Source organism: Lepus europaeus, chromosome 7, assembly GCF_033115175.1.
Source record: "Lepus europaeus isolate LE1 chromosome 7, mLepTim1.pri, whole genome shotgun sequence".
NCBI lineage: Eukaryota > Metazoa > Chordata > Mammalia > Lagomorpha > Leporidae > Lepus > Lepus europaeus.
In genome coordinates, this window is record NC_084833.1 from 65,382,603 (window position 1) to 65,406,223 (window position 23,621).

The following is a 23,621-nucleotide window of genomic DNA, read 5'->3' on the forward strand; positions in this document are numbered from 1 at the left end:
CAGATAATAATCATAATTATTGTGTATCAGACAACATGTTTTAGTCCTCATAGCAACCTGTAATATAGATGGAATTGTATTATCTTACTCCTTAGGTAGATAGAACAAGCTATTCAGCATTTATTTGTTTATTTTTAAGGATTTATTTATTTATTTGAAAGTCAGAGTTACACAGAGAGAGGAGAGGCAGAGAGAGAGAGAGAGGTCTTCCATCCGCTGGTTCACTCCCCAGCTGACCACAACAGCCGGAGCTACGCTGATCCAAAGCCAGGAGCCAGGAGCCTCCTCCGGGTCTCCCACTCAAGTGCAGGGGCCCAAGGAACCGGGCCATCCTCCACTACTATCCTAGGCCATAGCAGAGAGCTGGACCGGAAATGGAGCAGCTGGGACCAGAACCAGCACCCCTATGGGATTCCGGCACTTTAGGCCAGGGCGCTAACCCACTGTGCCACAGTGCAGGCCCATTCTTCATCATTTAACTTTATTATTTATTTGACAGAGAGACAGAGAGAGCTCCCATCTACTGGCTCACTCCCCAAATGCCCACCACAGCCAGGGCAGAACCAGATCAAAGCTAGAGCCAGGAGCTCACTCCAGGCCTCCTAGCAAGGAGCCAGGAACTCAGTCACGTGAACCATCACTGCCACTTTGGCGTTAGCAGGAATCTGGCGCACCCTTTGCAGCATTTAGCATGCCTACATCCTCTTAACCACCTTGGTTTGGTGCCGGAATGCATCCTTATTTGTGCCCGATATTTCCCTCTCCGAAGAATAGCATCTCATGAAAGGGAAAGGGGCTCATGGAGTTGGGCAGGAATCTGGGGATATTAGTTTTTTCGTCGATTTTCAAGCTTTACTTCAAGAAGAACCGTGGAGCCACCTGTTCTCGAGCCTTGGAGAGTCTTGAGGGGTAGCTGAGGTTGCCTTTGAGGTGACAGCACAGAATTCAGCCTTTCCAGTCTGCTTGTTACCCCTGGCCGGCTGCTTTGCAGCCTGTGAAGTTGTGTTGCAGTTAGATCTCCTACTCTCTTGTTTCATGTGATTTTTAAAAATCCCTTGAAAGTTCCACTTCTGGTATTACTGTGTAGCTTCTATCAGATCAACCCTCTTACAGTATAAAAATTATACACTATGGATAAAAATGGAATAAAAACAAACTGCTGAAAGTCCTGGACGGTGACTGAAAGCAGATAGTTAACAAGAAGAGGGAACTGCTTGGAGTGTCTTCTTTGTAGGGTGTTTTAGCCTGAGGGCAGGCCCAGACTGTACCAGGGCAGCTAAAATTCATACATACCTTTGTGGGTCTCTTGAAGAAACAATAGAATTCAGGGAACCACAGCTGCTGGAAACGGAAGGGGGAAATTCTGTAGAAGTGAGAACTAGAGGGGAGCTCCACCTCTGCCCAAATCTGACTGTTAGACCTGGCATGCAGAGTCTAGACTCTGAAAACAACCCCACCCGAGGGGAGATGGTGCTTTGCCGTTCTGAGTCCAGCCAAGTTAATTGCCTCCTCAACAAAACTAAAGAAACTCTCACAGTGTCTAGGATAGGACCCAAAATTGTTTGACACACAAAGAAACAGGAAAATCTGAGCCATTCTCAACAGAACTTATCGAACACCAACCCCAAGATGACCTAAATGTTGGAGTTCGCTGACAAGAACTTTAAAACTACTGTTATAACCACAATCAAAGATGTAAAAGAAGTGTGCATTTAGTAAATGTTAATGTAGGAAATTTCAGCTGAGAAACAGGAACTATTAAAAAAAAAACAAGAACTAAAAAGTGCAATATATGAAATAAAAATAAGATCTCTGGATGGGTTTACAACAGAAGAGAGATGACAAAATAAGGTCCGTGAACTTGAGGATGAATCAATAAAGATTTTGCAATCTAAATAAAAAGATTCAAAAGAATAAATGATGAGCGTTCCAGAGGCTTGCTGGAAGAAAAGAGGACATGAGAATAGGAAACAGACTCTGGAAAGCCCAGGGACCTGCGGGACAATGCTCTCATCATTAGCATGCATCTACTTGGAAGAAGAGAGAAAGAATGGGGCAGAAAACAAATATTTAAGATATAATGGTCAAAATTTTTCCAAATTTGGTTTTTTAAAAGAAGATTTAGATGTGGAGAGTCACGGAGCTCAGCAAACCCCAAGGAGGATAAATCTAACACATGCGTACACCATCACAGGCAAATGGCTGAAATCAGAAAAGAGGAAATCTAGGAAGCAGCCAGGGAAAACCAGCACAATTCATATAGGGGCACAGGCATATGGAACACTGCTGTCTTCTCATTAGAGCAGAGGGGGACCCTTCCGCCCACAGGCGTTGTAGGGCCCTTAGATCGTTTGATCTGGCCCTGCCGACACAACCGCAGGTGGGAATAGAAATTCAATAAATCTGTAGGAGGCTCATGTTTAAGGTGATAATTTTGTATGGCTTGCAAATGATGCTATAAATATACAAGTGGCCCTTGGCAGAAAGAAGGTTCCCGATCCCTACAGTGACAGTGGAAGTGTGAAGATCAGGAAGCACATCAATTTTTTTGTTGTTTTTAAAGGATTATTTATTTAAAAGGCAGGGTAACAGAGAGGGAGAGGCAGATGCATGTTCATCTCCCCAAATGGCCCCAATAGCTGGAGCTGGACCAGGGGCCAGGCCAGAGGCAGGAGGCCTAAACTCAGTCTGGGCCTCCCACATGGGTGGCAGGGCCCCAAGTATTTGGGCCATTCTCCACTGCTTGCCCAGATGGATATGAGGGAGCTGAATCTGAAGTGGAGCTGGGACTCAAACCAGCACTGGTGTAACCTGCTGCCTCTCAGCACACAGCTCTGAAGCACATTTTTAAATGCTGAAGAAAAAGAAAGAGAATTCCATTACTGACATCTCACTGGAGTTTCATGAGTTTGCAAATGTAAATAGGTGTGTTCAGTCTGCCATCTTAACCCACAAGTCCCCAAAGTAACTCTTTAAAAGGAGGAAGAAGATTTTTAAAAAGCGTTTTAAAGAAAACAACAAACTTTAAAATAGTCTTGGCTCTAGTCTGTAACCACAGCCATGCCTGCTGTGAACCCATGCGCATGGCCCCCTGCATACAGGTCAGCAGCTTCAAGGTAAACAGGTAGTCCCTGGAGGGGTAGAGTCACACACGCTATTATACAAGCCATGTGAACCTGTTCTGCTTCTGGACAAAGCGCGGTTTTCTGGAGTGGACATCCATGTCCCTGAGAAGGGTGGTGATCACGTGTCCCAGCTGTAGGCTCTCCACCAGTCTGTCTCCAAAGCTAGCTCATGTTACCAGAAATATATGGATGAGACATCCTCATCCGGTATGACTGGACACTACTGGTAGCTGACTCCCATCACTGTGAATGCAAAATGTTCAGAGGCTTCTACTTACTACCAAAAGTCCTACTGATAAGCCCATCGCAAGGACCAGGATTCACCGTTATAATAAACAATGGGATTCTAAGGTTTTAACAAATTATGATAAAATATTATTTTTACTTAACCAAATTTAGCATTATTGTTATTGCATTTTCAGCAGTGGAAGAATGAGATCCAAACACACTAGTGAGTGCCCCAAAGTCACAAGCAGGCATCTCTGAGTATTTATCTTTTCCTCGTCAAGAATGAAGACCCACCGAGTCATAGAGTTTAGAGGTCAGAACAGTTTCTCTAGCTTGCAGCCCCTCAGACGCTGTTCTCCGGTCTCCTAAGGGACGTTCACCCTACTTAAAACCCTAATTGATTAGGAATTTATTACTCCCCGAATAGCTTTTAGGCTGTCTATGATTTTGAAAGGGGAGAAGGGTGGGTAGAATTAGGGTGGGGCAGGGAGAAAGGAAGGAAGGGTAAAAACAAGCACACTCTACATAGCGAACCAAAATTCGTTTTCCTATGCATTTATTCATAATACGTGAGTACATGCCATAAAGAAAGTAAATAGAATGTTATGGGAGCAGCAGTATTTGATATTCCTGTGCTTTAAATCAGATAGACGAGAGTTTTAATAATGTCTTGGCTGTTTGTGGATTGTGTAACTTGAATCTCATAACTCTCTGAACCCCAAGGTCATCATCTATGAAGGAAAGATATAGTAATACCTCAGTGGTCTTAGGAACTTTGGATAAATTAAGATGGATCATTCAGGGGTGGTCATTGTGGTGTAGCAAGTAAAGCCACCTCCTCCAATGGCAGCATCCCACAGGAGCATCTGCATGCATGTGTGAGACCCAGAAGGAGCTCCTGGCTCCTCACTTTGGACCGGCAGCCGTTGCAGCCATTGGGGTAGTAAACCAACAGATGGAAGACCTCTCTCTCTGTCTCTACTTCTCTGTGTAACTCTGCCTTTCAAATAAATAAACCTTAAAAAAAAAAAAAAGAACAAGTGTTTCTAAGTGTACGAATGATAAAGTACATGCAGGGATACAGCATAATGTGAGTGAAGCTGGGAAGGTCGTGACTTACGCACCTTAGCAAAAAATAAAGTCCTTCTCCCATACTGCAGCACTCAGGGAGACACAAGATGAAACAAAGATTTGTGGAGAATTGCAATGGAAAAAAAGTGTTAATTATATAGTTATTGCCTTCTAGACAACTTAAAAATGCAAGAATGTGTCCAAGGGAAGGAAATAGCTGCCTTCGTATTTAAGAGGACAAGGTGAAGAAAGAGTAAAATTAAGCCTTGCTGAAGTCCTGAATTAACACAAATAGGGAGAGATCAAAAAGGTGAAATTTCTAGCTCACACGGGAAGTAATATTTCTTAACAGATAAGCTGCCCAACAGTGGAATGGAAAGCCATGAGATGAGTGACACATCTGAGTCGTAGGATGTGTGTATGCCAAGGGTAGATGATTGTCAAGGATGCTAGAGAAAAGGTGTCTGCTCTGTGGGCTAGGAAAACCAGCATGCTTTCCAAGACCCTCACCCCTGTGATTCTGTGCCTAGCCAGCGCTCTTGCTGTCATCTCGGGGTAAACCTGCATCCGGTTTTGCCCCACAAGAGCTGTTCCATAAACAAATGGCTTCAGAAGTCCTTTTCTGGAGTTAGCAGTTTCAGCTGAGGCCTTCCCCAGAGACTTCTCGTCAGTCCCTCTGAGCGTAGTCAGACGGTCTTCATCCACAGGAAGTCTCTGATGCCGGCCCCTGGACCTCAAGGCTGTCATTCTCTGAACCAGAGCCTCCAGACACCTTGAGGCAGGGCCTGCCAGCCCCGTACTCACCTGGTTCTTTCCTTCTCTTGTTCTTAACCGAAACCTGCAGCTGCTTCCACTGAAGATGTTTTCCACAAGACCAAGAAGGTGATGGAGGGAGAGGGATGGGAATTTTGTCCGTATCTCCCAGCTGTTACTGTTCTCTTCTTGTGTAAAACCATCATCCTGCCTTTGAGGCTGTTTATTCCACTGCCACACCTGGGCATGTCCGTGGGGCACTCAGAGTTTGCAATCTTGCTGAAGGTTTCCACTCTTGTAAACGGTACTGCTCTCGCCTCATCCTTGTCCCCCTGGCCTGACCGCTTGCTGTTTTGCATGTTCCTTTGTGCTTCTGGTCATTTGCACAGGCAGTTTCCTCTCTGGGAAATACTGTTTCCCTCCCCTCGCCCCTACTGAAATCCAGCTTGTACTGTGTAGTCCATACAGGCCATTACTTCATTTCCAAACGTCCCATCTCCGTGAGACTTGTTAGCTGTCCCTTCTCTGTGCTCCTGTATTTTCTTCTAACCGGCTGCTTAGTATTGTTAATACAAGTATGTTTCAGATTTCTAAATGTCTTCTTCATTATTTTAGGATTACTTTAAAAGCAGGAACCACCTCTTTTGTCTTTGTGATTCCAGCCCATGGCCAGCACACAGAAGGTGCTGAGTAGCATCCAGTTGGCTGAATGAGCGCACAGTGAACGTGTGGTCTTCTCTGCACCTGTGCCAGACCGCAGGGCGAGCAGGAGGGAGTAGACGTGGTGTTGGTACCACAGCTGCTTCATCCAATTCCTGTTGGAAACATATATTCATACCAGATGAAAACATACAGATGAACTTAGGTTCACAATGGGTTTGCCTCCTTTTGTTTTATGTTCTCTGCCTGATAATCCTGCCACCATCATCCCACTTTGGTTTTTCTGTCAATTTTCCAATCCCCTTACTTCAGTCTAGTCCCCACCACCACCACCACCACACACACACACATACACACACATCTCTTACTTCCAAATGCCATACATCTTATGTGTCTTGGGTGTTTTCTTTTTGATGTCTTTTTATACATGCTTGATTATTGAGACCCAAAATATCCCCATATAGCCTTAACTGAGGAACTTACACAGAAAAACTAATAATGAAATGGAAAAAGAAAGTGCAACATTAAGGGTTTCCTGTAAAACTCAGTAGTGTTCTTAGGAGTGGCTGCTGAGGGGAGAAGAAGCTAACTAATTTATAAGATACTTACAACTCAAAGACTGTGAGTTCTACATACACTGTTTGAATTAATCCACCCAACAGCTCTGTGAAGCAGGTGGTGTTGTATGTTCTCTGTTGACAAGGAACCAGGGACTATGGTGGGGGAGTGAGTGATTCGCCTTTGTTCACAAAGGTAGTAACCAGCAAACCTACACTTCCAACCCCAGGCCCTTTCACTTTTTTTGCTCCTTCTCCTTTACCGTTTCGTGCATTTTGTTTAATTTTTATTTATTTGAAAGGAAAAGAAAGAGAGAGGGAGGGAGAAATCAATCTTCCATCGGCTGGTTTACTTTCCAGATGCCCACAACAGCCAGGGCTGCAGGCCAAAGCCGGGAGTCTGCAACTCATCCAGCTCTCCCATTTGGGTTGCAGGGATCCAAGTACCTGAGCCATCATCTGCTGCCTCCCAGGGTACACATTAGCCGAGGAGCCAGGAGTCAAATCAGCCCTCTGATGTGGGATATGGGCAGCCTAACCTGCTGTGCTACAATGCCTGTCCCAAGAAAGCTTTTTTCTACAGGAATCTATCCATAAATGAAATGCGAAACATGAACTTAACCCCTGCAATTTGTAATCCAATTTCCAAAAATAGTTCATTAGCAACCATGCACCTGGCATGATGTTAGGTCTGCATATTAAAAATACATAAAATTCTCTGCCATTAAAGCATTTATAGTCTGGTTGTAGGTCTGGTGTAAGGATCATGTAAGGATCTCTCAGGGCCTCAGTTTCTTCATCTGTAATATAAGGATAGTAACAGTACCTGCCTTGTTAGCATTCTTATGATGATTAAGTTAAAATTTATAAAGTACTTAAAACAGGGCCTAGCAAATCGAAAATGCTTTTGAGATGTTTTTACCAGAGCAAAACTAGACTTTGGAATCAGTTTTCTAAAGTTCTAAAAAAGTCATATGACCAAAGTTTTTTTTTTTTTCCCCATCCTGAACCAGTTATGAATATGAACACCTGAAGGTGTTTCTCAGGTGTCCAGTCTGTCTTCCATAAACTTGAACATCAAGATTCAGCTGTGACCCTGACAAGAGTGTTCTGGACTATTTTAGAGACTCATAATCTATATATCATAAGAACTCAAACTCCCAAAAGGAAGTAAAGTCGGGGATGCTTCTTCAGTTTCACTAACCCCTTTCCTCTAAGCGGCACATTAGCCACTGGAGAGTAGGTCCCAGCATGTGTCAAATGCCCCAACTCTTTCTTCCTAACTAAAACCTCTGTGCTCTTGTTCAGAGCTATTTGCATTGTGCCTGACATGTAGCAGATCCATAGAAATGCTTATTAGAAGTGTTGAGCAACATTCTAGAATGTTCTCTCCCAGTCTTCCCCGAGTCTATGTACTGTCTGCCCAAACAGGATCTGCTCAGGCCATGTTTTTCCTGTGAACTCACCCCTAGTACCTTCAGGTGAAAAGTAGAAGTACTCTTTTCCACCTGTATTGGCTTTCTATTGCTTTGTAACAAATTACCACAAATTCAACAGCTTAACCACTACTCATTTTGATGTCACAGTTCTATAGGTCAGAATCCTGGATGGGATCAGCTGGTTTCTCTGCTCAGGGTCTCAAGAGGCCAAAATCAAGGTGTTGTTTGGAGTTGGTTCTTCTCTGGAGGCTCCTGGGAATGACCCACTTCGGAGCTCATTTAAATTGTTGGCAGAGTCCACTTCCTTGCAGGTTCCCATTTCCTCACTGGCTCTCAGCCAGGGGCTGCTCTTTGCTCCTTCTAGAAGCCACCTGCCCTTCATCTTTCATGGCCCCTGCACCTTCAGACCAGCAATGTCATGTGATGCCCTTCCCATTTCCTTCTGCCGTGAGCCAGAGGAAACTGTCTGCTTTTGAAGGCTTGTGTGATTAGAATAGGCCCACGCAGATAATCTCCATTTGCTATAAACATAAAATATCAGAGGAGTGATACCAGGGGGTGAAAGTGACTGGGGCTGGTTTAAAATTCTGCTTACTCCCCCACCCTTCAAACTCCTGTAGAAGGGGATGCTTTCCTTGCAAGTTCACTAAGTTATCCCTTCATTAAGAGGTAAGCCTCTGGCGGTACCCATCACACCCTGTAAGCAGTAGGCATTCCGTGCCTATCCAATGAGGTAATTGCTTTTGTTAATGAGGTTAGGAGATCAAGTCCTCATCAAAATTAGTTCAAAGCAAATTCTGAGAGCATCCATCCTGTCCAGTTGGAGGAGCAGTGTGCAGTGTTCATGATGTTTAGGGTCTTTTTTTTTTTCCAAGCTCCATTTGTTTATGATCAACCAGAGAGACTAAACAGTGTACACATGGGTTTGCACTCTTGTCACAGTTTACATGAGGTCAGAGGAATTCCACACACACACACACACAAAAAAAACTTAAAAGGCATGAAGTAGCTATTATAGTAAAATTAATATTTTAAGGGAAGAATAATCATGAATGAGAGAAAAGAGCATTCTGGAAAACTGTGTTCCATTCAGAGCACCTCATTACCAGATTCTTTAAGGGAAACTGGAGGGAATTCAGGGATGTGATGAATGATTGAGAGGCTGTAGAGATTAATTTACAAGCGAGGATTTTATAAGACTCAATGTGTACAGCTCCGCTGAGCCACAGCTGAGTCAGGCATAACTCAGAGACTGTCAGATTTCTGAAATCTGATTAAAAGTTGAGGGTCTTCTTCATGAAAATTGGAATTAAATGAGGAATAAAAAAGCACAGTCTTTTCTAACCAACTTTAAGCAGTATCTGGACTATGTGCTGTGATGTAAACTCTGAGTTGAGTTCAAATCCCAGCTCGTCTATTTGCTACCTGGGAAGTTTCCAGGCAGCGCGTTTAACTTTCTAAACTGCCATGCATATGTAGAGTGGCAATTATCCCACCTACCCCACGGTTACCCTGACAATTAAGTGAAATGACATAAGTGAATAGGTTCCATGCCTAGTACAGATTGCAGGTTGAGGAAGACAGTAGCTGCTATTGATATTACATTATCTTCATTATCCTTAGTTGGCCAAGAGTTCAGAGTGCTAGTATTCAGGACTGATCCGCAGCCAGGAGCTTCCTCCAGGTCTCCCACGCAGGTGCAGGGGCCCAAGCACTTAGGCTGTCTTCTGCTGCTTTCCCAGACCATAGCAGAAAGCTAGATCAGAAGAGGAGCAGCTGGGACATGAACCAGTGCCCATATAGGATGCTGCCACCGCAGGCAGAGGCTTAACCTACTACACCACAACGCTGGCCCCTAAAAATAATATTTTTTTTTGACAGGCAGAGTGGACAGTGAGAGAGAGAGACAGAGAGAAAGGTCTTCCTTTGCCGTTGGTTCACCCTCCAGTGGCCGCTGCGGCCAACGCGCTGCGGCCGGCGCACTGCGCTGATCCGAGGGCAGGAGCCAGGTGCTTCTCCTGGTCTCCCATGGGGTGCAGGGCCCAAGCACTTGGGCCATCCTCCACTGCACTCCCAGGCCACAGCAGAGAGCTGGCGTGGAAGAGGGGCAACCGGGACAGAATCTGGTGCCCAGACAGGGACTAGAACCTGGTGTGCCGGCGCCGCAAGGCAGAGGATTAGCCAGCCTTAAAAATAAATTTTTTAAAGATTTATTTATTTGAAAATCAAAATTAGAGAAAGAGATCTTCCCTCCACTTGTTCATTCCCCAGATGACCGCAACAGCCAGGGCTGGGCCAGGCCAAAGCCAAGAGCCAGAGGCTTCATCCAGGTCTCCCACACAAACACTTGGGCCATCTTCAGCTGCTTTTCCAAGACCGTCAGCAGGAAGTTGGATCGGAAATGGAGCAGTCAGGACATGAACCAGCACCTGTGTAGGATGCCAGTGTCACAGGCAGTGGCTTTACCTACTGTGCCACAATGCCAGCCCCTTTATCTGCATTTCTGCCTTCACCAACACCACCTTCAATACTTACACACACACACATGTGCACACACACAAACTGTTCAATAAATAGTTGATTCTGTATTGACTGGATTGAGTACGTTCTGTCAATGACCATGGTCACTGTACATTGCTAGGGAGGCGGTGGAGTGGGCCTCTGTTTTCCTTATGTAATCAAATTTATAGTAAGAGACTTAAGAGCATATCTAACTCCAATAAAATCCTTAGATTTGTCTGAACTTTTATGAACAAATCTCTGCACTCAGAACATTTTCATTTTGCTTTTTCCACACATAGGAACTCCTTGTGGCTCCTCACTACATGTAGGTTTGTGTTATTGCAATCAACAGAATATACTCTAGCTAGATTAAGCAGAATTGGGGTCAGAGTGTTACTAATTAAGAATGATTAGAGAGTATAAGTCAGATGTATGAAGTACTCATCAGCAGTGATCCTATTCATCATTCAGTAGCTAACGGAAACTCCAGGAGGACCAGCAGAGATATAGATAGCAAATAAGCATGTGGAAAAATGCTCAATATTTTTAGCAAATTAAAACTCCAGCATGGGGCTAGCGTTGCAGCACACTGGATTAAGCCACCATTTGGGATGCCAGCATTCCATTATCAGAATACCAACTTGAGTCCTAGCTGGTCAGCTTGATTCAGCTCCCTACTAATGTGCTTGGGTCCCTGCCACCCACGTGAGAGACTCGTATGGAGTTCCAGGATCCTGGCTTCAGCCTGGCCCAGCTTCAGCCACTGCGAAATGAACCAGCAAATGGAAGATCTCTCTGTCTCTCCTTCTCGCTCTATCACTCTGCTTTTCAAATAAATAAATAAATTCTTAAAGCACACATACAACAAGTTCCTACTACACAGCTCCTAGAATAGCTAAATTCTAACAGTTGGCAGTATTAAGTGCTGACAACAATGCAGAGCAACTGAAAATTCACCCACTGCTACTGGGAATGCCAGATGCCACTTTGAAAAACAGTTTGGCATTTTTAAGTAAAATTAGAATTGTATCTTCCATTCGACCCAACGGTTCTACCCCTATTATTAATCCAGGTATTGATACAGGAGAAACAAAAATATATGTGTAAACAAAAACTTCTGGCCAAATATTCGTAACACCTTAATTAAGCAAACAAAATGATGCTCTTAAATCTTACATATGGAAACATATGAAATTTGTTTCCCTTATTATAAATTTAAAAATTAAAAATAATAATAGACAAAAGGGAAACAGCCCAAATGCCTATCAAGTGGTACGCTAAACAGTGAAATCCTACTTTGCAGTAAGAAGGCGCAAAATACTCATTCAGATCGCAACAGTCGGAATTCATCTCAGAAGCACAAATGAGAAGACAGATGGGCGTTTAAATATTAATCTGATTTTATTGCTGCAACATTCTGGAAAGCTGTCTGCTCTGTTAGACCGTGATTGTGTTCTGACCTGTACACTTCTTCACATCAAGATTGTATCAACGTCAGTGAACTGGAAGCAGGGATGGCTGAGGTGGATCAGGTTAAGGAGTCAGGGTTAGCTCTAAAGGAAATCAAGAATCCAGATTCTGTGCTTAGAAGCCCAGCACACGTAGGTTCTGGTGGCCGCAGTCAGCCTGTCCAACCTTAGATAGGCCATCTCAGCTCTCGCCCACCTCAGGGTAAATGAAGCAGTTGGGCTGCGTGCCTTCACGGACGCCACTCGGTTCTGATACTAATTCCGTAATTCTAAGAGCAGTTGATGGAGTGTGACTGAGAGGAGGAGTCAAGAAGCTTCCCCGCTTCCTGGACTGTAGAGCTTTTGGACTTGACTCTGAGGCTTTGGTCCCAGAATGGCAGGCCTCAGCTGTGTTGTGTTTACATTATAGCGTTATCTATTTTGGAAAAGACCAACATGTGTTTATAGATGGGGATGGAAAAGTACTTAGGTTGTTCTTGCAACCAGAGTCTTATAATCGAGTTTTTATGCTTCTCCTTAGAGATCCATATTGCAGTGCCTCCCTGTAAGAAACAATATTATTGCTCATATTAAATATTCTTTAAGCAGCTTTTCCATATCTTTGAAAGAGTTGTGTTTTCTTCTAGGAAGGCAGATTTTACTGTTGACATGATGGTGCCCTTTCTTTTAAGCTCATAATCTGGTTCTTTTCATGTCTTGTGGAACCGTAGTATTTAGAAATGAATTGAAATATCAGTAACTGGTCTTGCAAAGATTTTTGACTGCATAAGCCAGAACTCTAAAGTTAAGTCTCTGATGCATATGTACGGTTTTAATTTCTTATTTTTCAGTTCCTCCAGACTGGTTCTCTTTGTAGTCAAATTCATTGTAATCCCATCACGAAAATGTTGCTCTTTTAGCAACCTCTATTGAAGCGTTGTATTAATCCACATTCCCTCACGGTACCAGACGGTTTGTATCAAGTATATCATGCAGCTTTGCTCAGGCTCCATATGGAACTAATAAGCCACGCAATAAGTGGCCTTGTGTAGATGAATGTAGTTTGAAAGGGTGTGTGTGTGTGTGTGTGTTTATTGTCTAAATTCCTCCTCTGCCAAAACCTAAATGGCAGAATGATTCCTGAACCCCTAGAGTTTTTCATGGCCTAGAAAAATTGTGTTTTGAAAAATAAAAATAAAATTGAGCACTTTGATTTTAAATTAGACCTCTCAACTCACTGGGAGGATGCTGAGTACAAAAACTCAACATTTTCCTCCTCAGAAGTACAGTCAACCTTTATTTTAAATGTGCTCTTCTGAGCTGCAAGTGACCATGCCTAGGTAATGAAGCAGCATTTAGCAAGCTGTACGAACCAGTTAGTTCCAGCAAGAACTCTAACGTCATAGTTGATCTTTCTTATTTATTTATCTTATTTATTAGTGAAGTGCATGGTGAATGTGCAGTGATTTGGAAGGAAACCAGCGTGTTGCTTTGGAAAAATATTTTTTGTACACAGGAGGAATGGAGAAGGAAAGGAGAGAGAAGATAATGGGACTGACGTGGCTGTAACCTGTTGCACCCTCAATCCACCCTTTGCTCTGGTTTCTTTCTTTCTGCTTGTTGCAGTAACCATAAGCCAGATCTGCCTGCCTATTTTAGCATAGGGTTTCCTTTTGCTAGGAGACAATAGTTTGTTAATTTTTTCGTGGAAGCCACTGAACATTGCTTCTCCCCACTTCCCTTTGGTTTATTATCTATATGTAGCTTGTGCCTTAGTCACCCATTAGCCATAGAGCTGAACAAAAATGGAATTGCTCCCATGAAGTCCTAAACCAATCAGAGAAGAGCTGAAATTCAAGCTAATTGAAACCAAAATTCCACTTAAAGACTGCTTAGACTCTGGGTGGCGGTGCAGTAGGAAGTTGTTACAAAAGGTGTTTATTTCTGAGGCTAATTTGAGGCAGTTAGACCCCAAGCAATATTTGGTTTGCTTGGGTTTCTTGGCAGTGCCTTCCCCATCAGAGTGAGAGCAGAGGGAGCGCTCCATCGGGCAGCGGGTGCTGATGGAGGTTGGTGAGGGTAGTTTTGGGTGGACGTGAAGTAAGGTTTCTCAGGGAAACGAGTGGTTCCGTCTTTTAACCGCCCTCAGCTGCCTCTGGGCTGTTCTCCTCTTCCCTTCCCTGTGTGAAGCCTGGGGGCAGGGGAAGTCAGAATCTTGCACTGATGCTCCAGGCCCTCAGCAGTTTTCCTGGCTCCCCTCGAAGTGAGGTCTCCACTTCGTTCAGAGAAGTCTAATTGAACTCCCACACCAGTCTTCTCAGACAAATATTGTTTGTCCTGTTTTATAGACAGTGCAGATTGGTTCTGGAACTTGTTCAAGGTGACACACATTGTAAGGCAAGAACAGACTGAGTCCAGAGCTGTTGATCTGTCATGTCCAAGACAGAGCTGATGATTGCAGTACCTCGCCTGGTGGACCCTCAACAAAACGGAATGATGGGGACACCTAGGAACTTAGTAGTTGACGTCCATTCTCCCCTCCCTAATCCTGTCCTTTCCTCCTTAGTGGGGTTCCTTCCTTTCCTCTCTGTAGAAATACCTTACCAGGAAATTACTTGCTGAAGACTCCTTTCAAAAAGTTGGACAACTGTTTGCCTAGGCCAAGCAAGAAAGGACCTTGTGCACGCCACACAGCAGAGCTGGGTGTTCTGACCACTCACACGCACCCATCGCTCCATTTCACTGTGGGACTGTTTGAAAGATGTTGGCATGGCAGTTGTTTATTGCCACCTCTCTGGAGTGCTTGCAGTCAGAAGCTTGGTAAAAACTAGCACTTACAGAATTGAATAGACTTAAGGTGCTCCTTTTGATTGAAAGTGACTCTTCTCCTTTTTCTGATTCCCATTTGAATTAGGTCAGTGATAAAGCATTATTGAGCACCAGTTCTGTGCCCAACTTTGTGGTGGAAGCTTGATGATGATAATGGAAAGAGTATAGCTGTATCTTTATTTATACTATATATATATATATAATACATAGTATATAGGTATTATATATTGAGCACTTAACTGTGTACTAGATATTGATTTTAGTGCTTTTTTACTTTATCATATTTAAATTTTATCGTAGCTCTGCAAGGTAGTTGTCATCCTCATTTTATAAGGAAAAAAACTGAGAAGTCAGAAGTGAAGTGACTTATCCCGGTTTTGGGAGATAGCTCTCTAACAGGGGAAACTGACTTGGTAGATTAGATGATGTCTTTAATCAGATTGAGAAGAGTTCGAAGGTTTTGTCAGAGTTTGGGGAGTATCCAGCGACAGGCCCACAGAACAACTCAACAGGTAGGAGAGAAGCAGCAGCTACCACTTCTAGAAAAGTAAACAGGAGAGTACAAGTATTATGTGGCTCAGCAGTGAACGGTACTTATGTAAGTATAATGAAGCAAGTGCTGAATATTGGTTTGGCAAAATTGAGAGGATGAGACGAGAAGTATCTATGAGAGGCAGACAGTCAAATCCTCACAGTCTTTTAATTTAAAACTCAGCTAAATAATGTGTGGAAGTAGGGGTCAGCTGTGTGAGAGATGAGCAAAAGAGCTGAGTTCTCATGGCTCATGGTAGGAACATAGTGGACGATGTCTAACATCAGGGAGGGGACGAGAAGTATTAATCTGAGCATATTATTTAGAACTAGGACAGGAAAGCGGAAACAGCTAAAAAGGATAGCTACTGAAGAGGGGGGAGCTGCTGTTTGCTTCCTCATAAGCCTTGTAGTAATTTAGACTTGTTGCAGTACATGTACTACTGCTTCTCACCCTTTGGCTAAGATCAGGTGCACAGTACCGATACTTTACTAATAAAATTAAATTAACATGTTTTTATGTGTCCATTTCTTTTTGTTGTTGTTGTTGTTCTCTGTGTTGCAAATTAAAAGGGTGATACGGTAGGAAGAATCTGGAGCCCTAATCAGGAGGTTCTCTCCTTGGTCTTGCCCCTTACCATGTCTCTGGCTTTGGGCAGGATACTTGCAAATAAAGGATACTTCATTGCTTCATTTATAAAAGAGAGAAGGTTGGAAAGATGATCTCCCAAGCCCTTTAAGCTATACAAATCCTAGGGTTCCACGATAAAAATAAGAGTGCTATTCTGCAAAGGAAGAGTTAAGACTTGGGTGGAGGCTTGAAATTCCCATATTTTCCTTTTTTTGGTTGAAATCAGACTTGGAGAGAAATTTTCATTGTGGTCTCTGAGAAGAATTCAACACCCACCTTCCACTGTGGAGCCTGGGGCAGGCAATTGCCTGTATACTGGCTCAGAGACACATAGCTTGGTGTTATTTCAGTATGAGGCTTTTTTGATATTTAATATTTTTCAGTATGAATCACAGGTGAAATTTCCATGCCATGTGTAAACAATTTCACTTTTTTATTGAAACAATGAATTCAGGAATGTCATATTGGGATATCAGCCATTTTGCTTTTATCAATGTATGGAAAAAATGCTTTTATATTAATATAAGAAATGATGTCATTTAATATGGAGTAGATCTTATAATTCAAGGTCAGCAAATCTCAGGAGGTGTTTTGGGTCACCAAGCAGGGTTTGAAAAAGGAAAAGAGTGTTTTCCCTCTGTCTTCTCAAGTGCTGTTACTAATTTTCTTCTGAGACTGGGGTGGGTGGTGGAGTAGCATGGCTTGGGGAAAGGAGGGCCCAGCTAATAACATCTGCACCATGCGGCCCCTAGAGAATTTACTTCCTCCTCCTGGGTTTCAGTTTCCCCATCTGCAGAAAGAAGGGATTGACGTGAACAGTATCCAAGATACCTTTTAGTTTTAACATCCTGTGTTGTTGTGTCCTTTCTTTATGTATGTATTCATCCAGGCCATCAAAGTGACACAGATTTTAGGATTTTTCTTAATAGCTTGGTATTGGGTCCAGCATTGTAGTAGAGTGGGTTAAGCAGTAGCTTACAGTATCCCATATTACAGGGCCAATTCAAGTTCCGGCTGCTCTGCTTCCAAGCCAGCTTCCTGCTCACGCACCTGAGAAGGCAACAAATGATGGCACAAATACTGGGCCCCTGGCACCAAGGTGGAAAACCTGAATGGAGTTTGTGGCTCCTGGCTTTGGCCTGGCCCAGACCTGGCTGTTGCAGCCATTTGGGGAGTGAACCAGCAGATGGAAGATTCATTTATGTTCATATCCTCTCTCTCTCTCTCTCTCTCTCTCTCTCTCTACCTTTCAAATAATTAAATAAATCTTTTTTTAAAAAAACACTCCAGTATCAGTGAGAGTAAGCTCTCTGTTAAGCATTGCTCACTCACTCAGAGAAAAATGATACAAACAAAAGGAAACCTCCTTTTGTGTTGGTAGTGACTGTTAGGCAGAGACAGCTCTTCCACCGACTAGGTCACTCCTCTGTCGGATGCTTCCAACAGCCAGAGCTAGGCCTAGCCAAATCCAGGAGCCTGGAACTCAAGCTGGGTCCTCCCGCAGGGGTGGCAGGCACCCCAGGTACTTGAGCAGTCTGCCGCCTCCTGGAATGCACATCAGCAGGAAGCTGGAATCAGAAGCTGAGCTCGGACTTGAACCCAGGCACACACATATGGGATATAGGCAACCCAAGCAGCATCTTAACCACTGCGCTGAACACCTACCTCGATTTTAGCTTTTAAGAAAGGAAAATATCGGCTGTGCTGCGGCTCACTAGGCTAATCCTCTGCTGCGGTGCCAGTACTACAGGTTCTAGTCCCGGTCGAGGCACTGGATTCTGTCCCGGTTGCCCCTCTTCCAGTCCAGCTCTCTGCTATGGCCCGGGAAGGCAGTGGAGGATGTCCCAAGTGCTTGGGCCCTGCACCCACAAGGGAGACCAGGAGGAAGCACCTGGCTCCTGGCTTTAGATCGGCGCAGCGCGCCAGCCGTAGCGGCCATTTGTGGGGTGAACCAACGGAAGGAAGACCTTTCTCTCTGTCTGTCTCTATCTCACTGTCTGAATCTGCCTATCAAAAAAAAAAAAAAAAAAAGGAAAATATTAAATTTAAGTGTTAAAGAATAAAAGCCTTAAGACCGACAGCCCTTCACATTTATATGCCAGGACACAGTTTATAAAGGGTGTGAACTTTCTTCATATGAGTTAAGCCATCTGAAAAACAGTTTTGTGGGGGGCTGTGGTCTACTTCCTGTGTACCTGTGTCTAGATGAGCATATATATGTAGGAGTGTGGACACACACCTACCTCAGTTGTCCATTGTGGTCGGTTGAGGAAGCGAATGGTTGGCATTCAGAGACAGAGGGGAAGAAGGTAGATGAAAACCACTTAACAAATTATGCAAGGTACACAGAAGGACACTTAGTCCTGGAAAACCACCTCTGGGAGAAATAAGTCCAAGAAAAGGCAGAGGTCACCCACGAGCCTGTGGTTTCCTCGCACAAGTGCTCCAGCCGCGTGCTCTGACTCTGGACAAAGAAGAGGTAGAGATGCAAGACAGATACAGGCACAGCCTCTGTGAACGGTGCCTGGCTGTTTATTTGCTTCATAAACACGGGCTGGGCACCAGCCCTGTGCCAGACACTGTTAGAACCACACATGACTCCAAGATGGTCCTTGCCGTGCTGATGAAAGCACAGAGGAAGGCCCTGGGAAGAAGGGAAGCTGCCAGGATCGAAAATGAAGTGCTTGGGATTGGAGTTGGCAAACCCCCATGGGGTCCGGGAGGAGAGAGGGAGACTCAGCTACAGGAGCCCTGGAAGCATCCTGGCTCCACAGTTGACCAGCGTTAGTCTCCTCCCCTTGCACGAGGCAGGGGAGCCATAGGCCGAGAGGCCGCTTTTAAATTCCATCCCAGCAGGGTGGTTGGTATCAGGATCCTGCATTTCCATTTCCTCTCTTGGTGTCCAAGAATTAACCGGTTGAGTGGTTCATTTCCTGAAGCGTTATCTAGACTGCCAAAATTTGTTTTAATTCTATTCTTTCTACCTTTGCAGCTGAGATATCAACATGGACTAGGGACTCCAGACTTGAGGCAAACCCTTCCTAACCTGAAAAACTTCATGGAACACGGACTCATGGTCAGGTGGTGAGTACCTTTACCTCTGATATGCAGAAACTGGGGTGGCTAATGAGCTGGTGAGACTTCCCTGACTTCTATTGCTCCACACCTGCCTTCTGGGGTTTCTTCTGAAGTGAGACATCTAAGGAAAAGGAAAGGCAGCCATCCAACCTGGGCGAGTCTAAGCTGCAGCCTGGCTGAGAGGAAGGGGACGGGCCCGTCAGCTGGACATTGAGAAGTTGTCTGGGCAGGGAATCCTTAAGAGCATTGCTGAAGCAGACTGCGGGACAGCCAGTATGGGCGACACAGCCCCAAGGGCTTTCTGAAGAACAAATGACGGACCTGCCTGTAGAACAGCGTCAGGGCCAGCGCCTGTGAGAGCGAGGGGGGAGAGCAGACCAGGGGTAGCTCAAGCGGCCAGGACCTAGAGAGAGGTTCTAAAATGTCTCCGCGTTTGATGTCAGCGCCTGTTGTACCATGAGCAAGCTGTTGCTGGCAGTGCTTTGTCAAGGTAGCATGTCACAGCAGGTTGAGCCGCTGCTTGGGACACCCACATCCCAGTATCTGAGTGTGGGTTCCACTCCTCTACTTGTGACTCAGTTTGCTGGTGCACCATTCCCGTTCATGCCTCCTGGGAGAAAGCAGAGTTGGCTCAGGTGCTTGTGTCCCTGCCAGCCATGTGGGAGACCCAAAGGGAGTTCTAGGCTTCTGGCTTTGGCCTGGCCCAGCCTTGGCTGTTGTGGGCATTTGGGGAAGGAACCAATAGATAGAAGATCCCTCTTTCTCTCTCTCCCCCTTCACTCCCTCTCTTGCTCTACTGTTCAAATAAATAGATTTTTTTGTTTTTTAATGAAAAAAGGCATGACCCTTTGACCAAGAGAAGGGAAGAGGGTAAGTCTGATGTAAAGATGTTAGACTGATTGACTTAACTAAGATAAAAGGAACGCTGTTAGTTCTGGCCATTCAGGTCTGAATCCTTGGGTGACAGCATTAACTTTCAGAACCGTGGGATGTGAGTGGGAATGAGGCCGTTGGGTTAGACAGCTGGCAGCAGTAGCGTGACTTCCTCTAAGGCACTGGCTGCTTATCCCAGTTCTGATCTGCCGTGGGGGTTGAAGTCCTGGTTTCTGAAATGTGGTTTCCTCATCTGTAAACCCTGCCCTGCTCTTCTCACCAGACTGTTGTGGGGATGAAATTAGATGTTAGATGGAAACACTATCTGTGGGGAGAGAAGTTCAATATTAGCTTTATTTTCTCCTATGCCATAAGGGTAGGCCTGACACAGATAATAAGAAAGTGACTTTTGTGGTCAGTCTTCACTTTGACATTCGATTTTTGGCCTATGAGATCTTTACAATGGTAAGTTCCAGACGTCTGGTTTTAGAACAGACAACTGTGTAAAGTATCGTACTCCGAATATCAAAGTAAATACCAGAGCTCGATGCCGACATGGACCTCGGGGCCTTGAGGAGCACGGGAGAGGAATTGAGTTGTAACGCAAAGGGGCAGCAATAGCAGGACTGATAACGAAAGTGAGCCAGAAGACACTTGCTCACATCCTGTCGGTGTGGAGGTGTGCCAGGCCCTCTGGAGAATGACCTCGGTGCAAGGCTCCGGCCCTGCCTTCTAGGGATGTGCGGTCCGCTCGGACACCAGGCATTCCTGAAGCGTGTTCTAGCACAGATGGCAGATAGCCTCACATAATGGGAAAGAGGCCATTTACAACAGCACCCGACTCAGCTAAATGAATTTTCCCGGGACAGATAGCAAACTGTCCCTGGACTTTTGAAGGGCCTGTCTTTTCTCCACCGTCAATAATATCATTTCTTCCACAGAAGGGTGCTTCGAAGAGCTCGTGGAAAATGTGTATTATAGAAAAATGATGCATAGATTTCAAAAACTGTTTGCACCAAAATAAACTCATGTTTGAATTCCATTTTCTACAAACTTCTTGTGCCCTTATCTGCCACGTTCCCTTATACACAGGGATCTGTTTCCAAGCCCCACCTTCTGCTCCATTCTTAGATTTGTCTATCCGTGGGCTAGCACTGCGTTCTTAACTATTGTAAGTAAAATTTCTGTAGGTCTTGTTGGGGTTTGAGGATGCCCAATAAATAGCATCCCTCTTCCCCTGACATTTGGAACCATTTGTGGGAGAGGAAACAAGAGACAGCCTAATACAAATCAAAATGTCAGCTTTATTACTGATAAAGCTGCTTGGACGATGTGGCTTTAGATCTGTAATAAAGCGGCTTGCAAAGACATCACTCAAAATTAAACTTCCCCTCATCGTCGCGATGTGAGCGGGAGAAGGATGGGCTCTCCCTGCAGAGGCAGCCCCTTCGCCCCACTGCCGAGAGCCAGGCAGGCGACTCCTCTGCAGGAAGCCAGCTAAGGCTGCGCCAAGAATACCGGCTCTCTGCGTCGCCCCGTGTGTTCATCTATCCGAGAAGCCCCTCCTCCTCTGGGGGTGAACGAGAGCGGAGAGAAGCAGCAGTGCTTCTCCTAGGCCGGGGTCCTTCCCCCCTTTTCTTCCTGCCTTCTCTCGTGTTAAACCATCCGCCTCCTGGGGTAAACTCTGCTTAGTCACCATGTATTGTTTTTCCCTACATTATTGAATTTGATTTGCTAATTTTTTAGAATGTCTGCATCTGTGAACTGAAATGAAACGGGCCTATACTTTTTCTTTCTCATAAAACCCTTGTCTGATTTTGGTTATAACATAACCAAACATGATGAGGTTATGACAGCCTCATAAAATAGAGAATGTTTCCCCTCTTTGCGGTTCTCTGAAACAGTTTATATAAGATAGGAGTTAGCTCTATCTTGAAGGTCTCATAGAACTTAGTGAAAACCTCGTGTGAGCAGCGGGCAGTGTCGATTTTTAGCTACTGAGTTAATTTCAGTCATGATTGTGGGCCTGTTTCTGTCTTCCCAATTCTTCAGTACCTCACTCCAGTCCGTCAGCACACTGGAAGTTCTGTGAGCTAGCTGGGTGCCCACGGAAGTCCGTGTTGCCAAGCCGACCCAGGGCCACTTTCCTGTCCTTGTCCTGCGCTGCAGCTCGGTGACCTTTGGCCTTGCTGGCCATCCTCCGTTCTTGGCTTCCACAGGACCACCCTCTCCCAGCTGCCCTCCTCTGGCTGCCCCTTCTCTGTTTCGCATGTTCCTTCTCCACTACTTGACCAGCAAGTAGTAGAACTGTTCACAGTGCCATCTCTTTCAGAATACATGACTGGGTGAGAATACACGAGCAGAGAGCAAAAGGAGAGGAGAGGAGGGGAGGGGAGGGGAGGGGAGAGGAGGGGAGAGGGGAGCCATCTCCGCTCCTCTCCTCTCCTCTCCTCTCCTCTCCTCTCCTCTCCTCCCCTCCCCTCCCCTCCCCTCCTCTCCTCTCCTCTCCTCTTTGCTCTCTGTTTGTGTATTCTCACCCAGTCATGTATTCTGAAAGATCCGCTCTACATGTATGCCTCCTGAGGTTCTCTCTCCAGTATAGCCCTCAGAGTGACTGAGAGAGAGGGAGAGATAGAGAAAGATCTTCCATCTGATTGCTCACTCCCCAAGTGGCCACAATCACTGGAGGAGCCTGGGAACTCCGTCGCAGTCTCCCGCATGGATGGCAGGGGCACGCCTACTGTGGCCATCTTCTCCTGCCTTCCCAGGTACATTATTAGCAGGGAGCTGGATCTGAAGTGGAGCAGCTGGGACGCGAACTAGTGCTCTGATATGGATGCCAGTGTCGCAAGCAGTGGCTTAACTGGGTGCACCACAATGCCGGCCCCCCACCAGATTCAGTCTCTAATGTGTTATCTCTACCTGCAAAACACGTCAGTCTGACCAAGTCCCACCATCTACTATGACCACCGTCATCCAAGCCACCACCTTGCACAGACAGCGGTGCCAACTGTGTCAACTGTGTCTCTGATTCTACTCATGGCCCAGCACTGTTCATCCTCCACAGTAGCTAGAGTGACCTATTTAAACTCTGGCTGTATCTTAACCTCTCCGTCATCAGTTGTTAGAGTGCCACCCAGGTTATTTTCATGACCTACTTGAGCCCTCCCTTGTCTGACACCACTCTCTCCTTCGTCATGGACCATCTGCACACTGGCCTTCAGTTAGTTCTGAGGACAAGCTCGTTCCTGGCTAAATCCTCACACTCACTGCCCCCTCTGCTACGATGGGCTCTTCCTGTTCCTTCTGTCCTACCACCGTCCTCATCCTCCAGAGAGGGGATGGTTTACGAAAGGGTACAACAGCTTTATTGGCAAGGTATAGGCCACCTTATGTGATTGAAAATTCTTTTTAGGGGTTGAGGGGATCTGGGTTTTGTGGGTCCTAGAACTTAAGCAGTTTGACAGTTGTCTTAGTTTTCTGTTAGTTTAACAAAATACCTGAAAATGCGTGATTTGCAATGAAAAGAAGCTTATTTCACTCAGAATTCTGTAGACTGGAAATCCAAGGGCCCAGCTTCTGGTGCCTTCTCCTGCCTCAGCATGGCAGAGGACATCATGGTGAGACAGAGCGACCCATCTAGCCATTGATACATGAATGCACTAAAGGGTGGAGAATCTTTTTTGTGCCAAAGGCCATTTGAGTATTTATAACATCATTCGCAGGCCATACAAAATTATCAACTTAAAAATTAGCCCTCTGTAGACGGACTGAATTTTCAGTCCTACCTGCGGTTGCCTTGGCAGAGCCCGACCAAATAATTTCTGAGGCCTTATGCAGCCCGTGGACTGGATGTTCCCGGGATGATTCACTCACTTCCCATAGACCCCACCTCT

The 23,621-nt window shown here is 45.2% G+C and overlaps 1 protein-coding gene across 3 annotated transcripts in view; it reads left to right on the plus strand.

The window, feature by feature from the left end:
• Nucleotides 1–23,621, plus strand: part of UVRAG (UV radiation resistance associated) — a 322,825-nt gene that overhangs the window by 277,153 nt on the left and 22,051 nt on the right. For all 3 annotated transcript variants that reach the window (XM_062196734.1, XM_062196732.1, XM_062196733.1), the window contains one exon: nt 18,767–18,858. In XM_062196734.1, coding sequence (XP_062052718.1) covers nt 18,767–18,858 — 92 coding nt within the window. The remainder of the gene's footprint in view (nt 1–18,766; nt 18,859–23,621) is intronic.